The sequence below is a fragment of the Trichinella spiralis genome (assembly GCF_000181795.1).
Source record: "Trichinella spiralis strain ISS 195 chromosome Unknown Scfld5, whole genome shotgun sequence".
NCBI classification, from domain to species: Eukaryota; Metazoa; Nematoda; class Enoplea; order Trichinellida; family Trichinellidae; genus Trichinella; species Trichinella spiralis.
Window position 1 is genome coordinate 4620479 of NW_003526944.1, and position 9317 is coordinate 4629795.

Genomic DNA, 9317 nt, shown 5'->3' on the forward strand with positions numbered 1-9317 from the left:
GGATAATTGTTTTCCATCAAAGTTTTCCCAAATATGGGACACTTAACCAGTAAATTACTTAATATGGACATGGATAATCACATTTCTTATTTTTTGAAACAAAGTTCTTCTTTTTATATGTAATGTGGAATAGTGTATATATGTTTTGGACTTAGCAAATGATGCTTTTAAATAGCTTTGTCTTTTTACATTTCGCTGATTACAGAAGATTATTTCAATGTGCTACATTAAGCTATTGTTTCAATATTTGTTTACAACTATTATTTATCATTATGATTTGTGCTCTTGAGCGTTCAGCAGTTCCCTTTGTGCATTAGCTCACGTTGATTCTTTGAGATGCAAACTGATATTCACTATTATTTATTCATATTATTCGAAAAGATATCTCTAACCTATGACGCAGAAAAAAGCAGAAGCTAGTGATGAACCCTGAAGAGTGAAATAAAGGAAAATAGAATTGACGGTCTTGTTCTTAACAAATTAAATATTTCATTCTCTTTTGCTTTCAGTTTTGTTTGGTAAAATGATTTCGAAATGCAACAGTTTTTTTTTAATCTGGAATGTTGATCATTTGGTTATCATCGTATTACAACAATTGCAACTTGATTGTTTAGTCAACTCAGTAGTCGGTTTACTTTAGATATTGAAAAACAAATTTAATACAGTTTACACAAAATATACAATCACAGATGTTTATTTTAAACAAAATTCCAGCAAACAATGATTTATATAGAAATCTGATAAAACAACTGTTTTCTAAATTTGATATTTATAGAAGGAACAAATACTACATTGCATCAAAATTTCATTCCTATCTGTTCATTTTGACTAATTCTCATTTCAGAAGCCACCTAATCAAAGAAATTACGTTTAAAACATTTTAAGGCTTACGAATGCTCTAAGCGATAAAACCAGGAACAAATGTTATTTGAAGAAAATACCTCTTCGTTCGATTCTTTAAACATTTGAGATAAATCTTCACGAAATCATTTTACTTGCATACTTATTTATACTATATATTTTATTTCTCTTCTTTAGATTCGCACTAATATCGCATACTTCTGCTATCGCTGCTTTTCGTAAAATGGCCAAAAATTATTTGTCATAATTTCTGCTTTCTTTGAATGCTGGTTGCTTACAATAATGAATGATGGTGTTATGGAGAGTTTCAGCGGAAATTGCCCTGTAATTGTAAAATAAATGCTTCTAAAGTTAGCACATTGTGCCTAGTTTAATACTTAGGAATGTCGTCCATCTGAAAATTCCACGAAACAGAACTAAGATGCGTGATTTGGGCATTTGATGAAAGTGGGCATTGAAAATGAACAACTTGGTGCAATATTTCACTTGTTTGGGAATTCCATTTTTCCTTCATTATCAGCCCGTAATGATTGCTTCGATGGAATTTGTTTCAAAACAAGCTGAAATGGAAATATATACTTCAACGTGCTGGTTTCTGTTTGTTTATTTTTTCGTTATGCTAATATTTGTTGATTTTTCAACTTATTTACCATCAACATTGATTAATACCTGATTGTCATAACGTACGCCTTGAATGTCTCAATTGTTTGAAAAAACAGTTACTACATGGAATATAATGCTGTTTATGACTATTACTATACAATTAGTCCAAACTTGTCTCTTTTTGAATTAATTTTTTATTTTTAGTTGTAGCTGATTAACACATTTGAAAATGTGGTTTTAATGTAGTAGGTTACGATAACAAATGTATAGAAGAGTAATGAAAGTAAATAAATTAACAACTGATCACAACTAAATGCCAAAATGTATATTTCCCAATCTTTTGAGATATTTACTTAGAATTTTAATAAAAGTAATGGGATATTGTTAGGAAAGCGCAGCGTAATTGCATTTGTAATAATTGAAAGACTAAAAAAGAAGTACTGTGCAGGACTGACGTCCATAAATTTGTAATAACACGCAGTCGCTGATTTTTTGAAAGATTTTATAAAACAAATAGTTTTCAAATATCACATTTATAGACGTAACAAATGTAACATGATATAAAAATTAAATTCCCATCTCGTCATGTTGACTTATTCTCATTTCAGAAGCGCAATGAAAGAAATTACGTTTAAAAAATTTCAAAGTTTAAGAATGCTGTAAACGATAAAGAACAGTCAAGAACAAAGTTTCTTTGTTGAAGATACTTATCTTGGCTGAATTCTGTTACCGTTTGCGAGAAATCTTCGCAAAAGCATTTTCTTTGTATACTTATTTATTCTGTATATTTTATTACCTCTCGTTTTCTTCCCACCTAATATCCCATTTAGGTTCCGGTTTCAAAGTAATAACTCGACAAATAGTGAAGTAAAGACATTTGAATAGAATAGACAAACAGTTTGGCCACGTTCGCTGTTGTTTTCTAATTTGTTCTGATCGATTTTGTACTTTTCGAAGGGAATCATTTAATCAAAAATTTTCTAAATTTCACGGGCTGTAGCTTTTGGAATTTCATGAATAACTGCTTGAATTTTACGAATAACGCTCTTGAAAATTTTGAATTTTTTGATTGAACAAAATTTCCTATATTTTTTAATTTTGAGCAATCCAATTTTTCTTCACATAGATTCATAAACAACAATAGGTTTATGATGAAGTTTCCATGAGTTTTTAAATCTACATTCGAAAATGGATAGATCTACATTCAATAATATACCATTTAATTTGAATAAAAAGTAATAACTTTCATATATAAGTAAATATTGGCTTTGTAACTATGTCATTATGCTATTACTGACTAAAACTGAAATCATTCCACCACAAGCTATGGCACATTCTACTTCCTCAGACTTCAGCTTGACCCACTTTCAAGAATGTTATCCCAATGGTTATTCAGTTTATTAGTGTGTAAAATAGCCATCATGAAGCGCGTTCAACTCTCCTCAGTATCATCTACAATTACAGGGTAGGTTACGTTTTATTACTGAGCTCCCTATCTGATTATGTTTGAATGACTTCAATCAACCTCTTACCTCTTAGTCAGAAATTAAGTGTGAACATTATTATGTAAGCTAAATGTGCATATCTTTTCAATAATATGCAGTGACTGATTAAATGTATAAGCTAGTAAACTTATTAGATAGGAAATTTCAAATTTACAGTAGAAATAATGTAATTTACGATGAATATTCTTGTCCAATTTTGTTATTTTGAGTAATTCTTAAATCTGCAGACCAATCCATCAATAAAATTTTGAAAAATGAAAATTAAAGTTTGAGTGATGCAGTAATCTCTAAACAAAAATGGGGAATATGTTATTCAAATTTGAAAATATTTTTGGTGAAAACTTTAAATGTTTTTATGTAAAGTTCAGCGTAATGACTTTCTATGCATGCTTATATATTTATTTCATTTTATTTTTCTTCATTTTATTCCCACTAATATCGCATTTCTCGGACTTCACTGTATTGCGAAAAAAGGCCAAAAATGTTTTCTTCGAAATTACTACTTTTCTTGAATGGTGGATATTCAGAATATTAAAGATGGCGTTATAGAGAATTTCAGTGAAAATTGACAAGTAGTTTTGGAAAAAATGGCCTCTGAACTTTGCGCATTCCATCTATCTTAATACACATAATACGTTAATACTTGCGCAATCTTATTAATCTGAATACAACTTCATACAGGAACGTTGCACATCTGTAACCACAGCGAAATGGAACCAGGATGCATGATCTTCAGCGAATGTAGCATTTCTGACACTTGTGTGAGCTATGCATTCAACTTGTGCTGCCTTGTTCAGTATTTTGCTTGTTTGCACAATCCATTTTTCCTTCATTTTCTGCCGGTTTTGATTAATTTGTTGAACGTTGTTTTAGAATAATCTGAAACGGAAAAAAATACTTCAACATTCTCATTCTCTATTAATTTATCTTTTTATAATGCTTGATTGAAATGAATTTTAAAGTTTATCTTCCTTCAACATGGATTAATCCCTGAATGTCAAAACGTACGTCTTGATTGTCTGAATTTGTTCGAAAAATTATCATTTCAATTAATAAGATATAGTGGATGGTTTTTAGTATTCAATTAGCTTCTTATTGATACCAAACATGTCCTTCTTTGAATTCTGTTTCGCTTTTCAATTCTAGCTATATGCCGCATGTGAAAATGTGCTTTTACTGTGGCACTTTGCGATACCAATTGTATGAAATTGTAATAAAAGTAAATAAATTAAGAATTCATCACAACTAAGTGTGCCCCTTCATGGTATTTTTTTCAATAGTTTGAGATATTTACTGTTCAGTAAACGTAATGGAATGTTACTATAAAAGGGCAACGAATTCATTATTGCAATTGTATATTATATGAAATTATATGAAAACAGTATTGCGATCACAAATTTTGAATAATATGCAATCCATGAGTTTATGCGAAATCTGATAAAACAACTGGTTTTCAAGTTTTACATTTGTGAAACGGATAAATGCAATATTGCATAAAATTTGCATTCCCATTTCTTCATTTTGAATAATTATCATTTCAGAACTGCAATTAATCAAAGAAATTACGTTTAAAAAATTTAAAGGTTTAAGAATGCTGTAATCGTTAAAGAAAAGTCAGGAACAAATTTTATTTATTTTTGAAACCTTTTTCGATCAGTTCTTTATCTTTCTCAGAGACAACTTAACAAAACGCATTTCCTATTATAGGGACGACTGAACTACACAAGTGTATTTGATTCCGGGTCTAGTAACCATTTCTCCCAGTGAAGACCGTCTAGTGGTTATCATCGAAATTTCATTGGTTGTCCCGTAGATAAATTTCATTGGCTGCGTTGCCCAGAGTAGCGACTGCTTAACTCTAATTTTCCTATGCTAACAGGGCATGTAAGGCACATTCTTTATGCAAATTCGTCAGCGAACACCATGTTTCAGTTCAATAAAGTTTACTGGGGTACATCAGAGCAGCAACCAATGAAATACAGGGGAATGAAGTAGACAGAGTTCTTTGGGGAAATCATCTCTACCCCTCCCGACCTATTACCCCACTTTGAAGGGCTTCAATTGCGCCTTCTCCGTTCTCACCAACATTCGAGACTATCACTAATTCTTTCTTTCTATCGTTGCTGTATTTTACGAGTCCGATCTTTCTAGTCCTTCACGTTCACGACATTTGTTGATACGTGAGTGATCTTGATATGATGCTGTCTCTTCGTAATATTGACGACGCTGGACACTTCTTAAATAAATTGATCACAACGACGGCATAAGTACCAACTCTCAATATTGACAACCTGGAATTATGGCTCATCCACCTCGAAAACTTTCACTTCCAGCAAGTCGTTGGTGAGGTTTGAAAGCTGCACCTGTCACTTAGCGCGATGCCTGAAGAAGCAGCCTGCGAGTTCCAGGACTTTCTCCTGATCGCTTGATTTCTGTGGTACTGATTCACCCGTGAGCTTTGTGCGGTGCCCATCGCTCTTTAACCATTTTAAGGACGTATTTCCAAAAGACAGTTTTGTTTTACATGAACACAGCATACAAAGCATAAAAAGGAAATAAAGAAGATGAAATGAAGAAAAGTGAAAAAATTCTATAATTATTTAGTTAAAGTATACTTCAAAAAAAATCAGAGAAAGAATTAATAATTGAAAACACAGTATATGTATTACTTAAATTGCTAAATTATCGAAAAGAATTTTACTAAGTAATTCACACATGAGATTGTGGCACATTATATCCATAGTTATTATTTTATTTCACTGATGTTCCATTAATGATGGGGGCGAGTAATTAAGGTGCAAGAGTAAAAATGTGCATTCAGGTAAAAATGTAGTACTGAAAATTATTCTCCTGATGCTTTGCTATGAATGCATGCAAGTTTAAGTATATTTAAGAATTTTACAGTCTGAAGATGCGCAGAACTTAAAATACTTTTGAAACAAAATTCTCAATTACATATAATTGAACGTTGACATTTTGTAAAAATGCATATTTCAATTGATATTTCGCGTAATTGTCTAGATGTAACTGTAGAATTCAATTAGAGGTATTCAATTTGCATTTGCATAAGGCATTCAATTTCATTCTCTACTGTAATGGTCAAATATGACTAAGAGCATTGTGTTTTCCATTATGGAAAACAAAAAATACCGTTTTTTATACAGAAATTATTTAATTTTATTCTCACTTCATGTTGCTTTTGAAGTTTTATATCATTAGGACATTACATAAATCAACATTTTCATCCAGCTACCTTTGCGTGTCAGAGGGTGCAACCAACGCAAGCAATGGGCACAGTGTGCACACTTATTGCTTATATTGTGTTGACATTATGTTCAAATTCATCATTTGGTAGCATATTCAACTTACTTAAGCAGGCTTTTAACGTTGCATGCGCCATGTCTGAGATTTATGCAAATAGGGGCCGTTTGAAAATTGCCTTCATATTAACCATTCACAAGGTATATTGACTTTGTAAACTGAAAGCAGCGTTGAACAACATTTGCCCAGTTCATTTGCGCATTATGCAATGACGAAGGCATGTTCCTAGATATAGAAAATGTTATCTTTTGAAACAAAGGCGTGGTGCAGTTTCAACTAAAATTAGCATGCAATTTCAATTTGTTTGCTTTTGAGCTTATGCGTGACCATCATAATATTTGTTCAACAAAATGAGAATTAGTTTCATACATATTATTAGATAGGAATGAACTTTATGTAAATTTTCCTGTGGCTACTATTAGTTGCTCTAGAAACTCATTTCAAATGATTGTAGGCGAACGAGGTGCGGCGAATGAACAATGGCGCTTTCAATGCAATGACAGACGAAGAAAACCATTAAAAATGGCTTTGTTTTTTTATTTATTATAACATTATTTCATTAAATTAATTCTTCTACATTTAGATACAGAAGAATAGAAGATAAAAGAAGACATCCCAAAGACAAGGGTAAGTTAGGTAAGTATAATTCTTTGAGTTAGTCTAATTAGTTAAACTTCACTGAGGAGTTCTTGAGTCTGTAATTTATATAAATTCGAGCTGTAAGTTATCGAGCATGATTGTTTGTTAATTAGAGTAATTGGATGTAGATCATGAGTATTATTATAATTAATTTGAGTGGCTTTCCGCATTTGAACGTTTTCATGTCCCATGCCTTTTGAGTTGAGTTTAGGGTTCATTTGCGGAAAGAGAAATGGTTGAATAATTTGTCGATCATTTCAAAGGACAATTTTTGAGCATAGTGAGTTTGTAGCACTGCTATAGTTTGAGTATTAGAATAAGTAATTGCTTGAGAATAGCAGTGCAAGGATAGGAGGAATGTGAGATAGGGTGGTGTGCAGGAGTTCGACGGGTTACACTGCACGACGCGACCCTAACCGTATCAAATGATCAAAGTCCATATTTTCAAAGCTCACCTCTTCCTCTCCCGGTTGCGGTACCAGAGGCCTGCCGCCTTGCTCGGATCCCAGCAATGGGATCTCAAGCAAGGTTTTTTTTCAGCCCGGCCGCCCCCGCGCCGCCCCCCGCCCTCCTGCCCGTTAACGGGGACTTCCCTCGGCGGAGTCTCCTAGTCCCGTGCTGGCCAGAGACCGGTTTTAAAGAGATGACCCTGTCCATTTGTGTGGAAATGGACGTTGTTTGAAATCTTGTGCAATGGGATTTCAACACCTATGTGAATTCGTAAGACGTATCTGTCCTAGAGGCAGTTATGCAAATTCGCAATTGACGTAGTGCTGAGACTCTGTTTCAGTGCCAATCTAGTGGTGATCGTTACTCCCCCAAGAGGAACGGTAAGCGTCGCTATGCGTTTGTGTTATTGTTACGCCGGCTCTGACACTTGGCCAATGATTGACATCAGATTTGCCGTCACACCTTTAACTAGTTCATTTGGCGTTGCACCTTTCATCAGTTTAGGCATAATACATTTGAAATTAATCTCCGTTGAGAGTTTCCCCATATAATCATGCTAAATAGTTAAAATCTGTTAAAAATTTCTACATTAATTTTTTCATTTAGGAACTTAAATGATAAATAAAATATAATGTTCATTCATCTTATAATTGGGCAATTTCACTTTATGTTTACATTGCACTGTTTTAAAGTAGAAAAGTTTATCAGTTTTTCATTTACATTAAATCATATAAAAGATTTTAATTATTCATTAATTTCATACTGATAATAATATATTTTTAGTGTAAAGCAGTTTTTTACTTTAAACAATGTAATGTAAAAGTAGATTTCTACTTTAAAACAGTGCAATTTAAACGGTTAAGAGGGGTGCAATATAGTAAACAATAAATTAACAATAATATATTTATTAATTATTGATGAATTAGCTATTGTTTGAATATAAATTTTTTACTTATAAAATGTTAATCGGGGTCTCCTTTAATTAGGTAATGGGAAAAGTAAACTTGGTATAAATGAAATAAACAATTAGCTTAGGCAAGGTGCAACGAGTTTAATCATTTTATAAATAGGAAGTAATCTTCTATAAATAGAATGTTATTAATCCGTAACATGTAGGAAAACAATGTATTAAATGAGATTAATTTTAATATGCTAATTAGAAAGTTTAAAAGGCAACGTAAATGCAACACTGAGTATTTTAATTTTTAATTAGGTTAAATAACGTCACTCGTAACTGCATATTTTAGCAGTGAGAGTTTTTTAATTAATGATTAACATACAATGTAAACACAAAAGTGGGTCATAATATTTCTAATTAAGTATAATGACATCACTCGTAACTACATATTTCAGCAGGGATATTTAGTAGTTAATTAGAGGGTTTTAATTGCAAGCAAAAAACAGCAACTTACAGTAGTCAGATTTATTCGAAAAGATAAGTAGGCATAATACATTAAATCAATAATGATGAGTTGTAAATCATACGGTAAGTATGCAAACATGAGTTGGTTCTGCAGGACAGTACATTAATATTGAGTATCAGGTGTGACGGCAATTTGATGTGCATGAGGCGGCAAGGCTTTGTAGGCGTAACGGTTCACATCTGCCTAGCAACGCACGCCATCTGGTGCGGAAGCTACGTCTTCGGCGGATCAGAATGGCCATCTGGTCCGTCGAGGGTGGATCAGATGGATCCACCCAAGGTCATCTCGGCCAAAATCGTGAGGCCAGCACGTGGGCTAGGAGGCGATGATGCCTTGGGGGTCCCCGGGGCAGGAGGGCGGGGGGCGGCGCGGGGGCGGTCGGGCTGACCGAAAGGCAGGCCTCCACCGCAACCGAAAACTTTTTTTTAAAAAAAATTCACAAAAAAAAGCAACCTTCCCCCCCGCTGAATCGACGAAAACGCGAAATCTCCCCCACCCTCACGATTTTTTCATG

The 9317-nt window shown here is 33.2% G+C and overlaps 2 protein-coding genes across 2 annotated transcripts; both read left to right on the forward strand.

Annotated features, from left to right (window-relative positions):
* The first annotated feature begins 2748 nt into the window (after positions 1 to 2748).
* On the forward strand, positions 2749 to 4576 carry Tsp_08537 (hypothetical protein). Its single transcript, XM_003375503.1, has 5 exons — positions 2749 to 2851; positions 3651 to 3811; positions 3932 to 3973; positions 4203 to 4233; positions 4560 to 4576. The coding sequence occupies exons 1-5, from the start codon at positions 2749 to 2751 to the stop codon at positions 4574 to 4576; spliced, it is 354 nt and encodes a 117-aa protein (XP_003375551.1).
* A 2158-nt stretch (positions 4577 to 6734) lies between these two features.
* On the forward strand, positions 6735 to 7611 carry Tsp_08538 (putative acetyl-CoA carboxylase, biotin carboxyl carrier protein). Its single transcript, XM_003375504.1, is given in 4 exon segments — positions 6735 to 6820; positions 6874 to 6917; positions 7310 to 7457; positions 7470 to 7611. 4 exon segments carry the CDS (start codon positions 6735 to 6737, stop codon positions 7609 to 7611), a joined length of 420 nt encoding a protein of 139 aa, XP_003375552.1.
* Positions 7612 to 9317: the final 1706 nt, after the last annotated feature.

Excerpts from the sequence above, each read along its gene's own strand:
- Tsp_08538 (XM_003375504.1), top strand. The coding sequence starts at position 6,735 with ATGATTGTAGGCGAACGAGGTGCGGCGAATGAACAATGGCGCTTTCAA. Across the intron at positions 6,821-6,873 it reads AAACCATTAAAAATGGCTTT|ATACAGAAGAATAGAAGATA; the intron begins GTTTTTTTATTT and ends TTCTACATTTAG. Across the intron at positions 6,918-7,309 it reads AAGACATCCCAAAGACAAGG|GAGTTCGACGGGTTACACTG; the intron begins GTAAGTTAGGTA and ends GGTGGTGTGCAG.
- Tsp_08537 (XM_003375503.1), top strand. The coding sequence starts at position 2,749 with ATGCTATTACTGACTAAAACTGAAATCATTCCACCACAAGCTATGGCA. Across the intron at positions 2,852-3,650 it reads TCAAGAATGTTATCCCAATG|GAACGTTGCACATCTGTAAC; the intron begins GTTATTCAGTTT and ends AACTTCATACAG. Across the intron at positions 3,974-4,202 it reads TAATCCCTGAATGTCAAAAC|AATTCATCACAACTAAGTGT; the intron begins GTACGTCTTGAT and ends AAATAAATTAAG.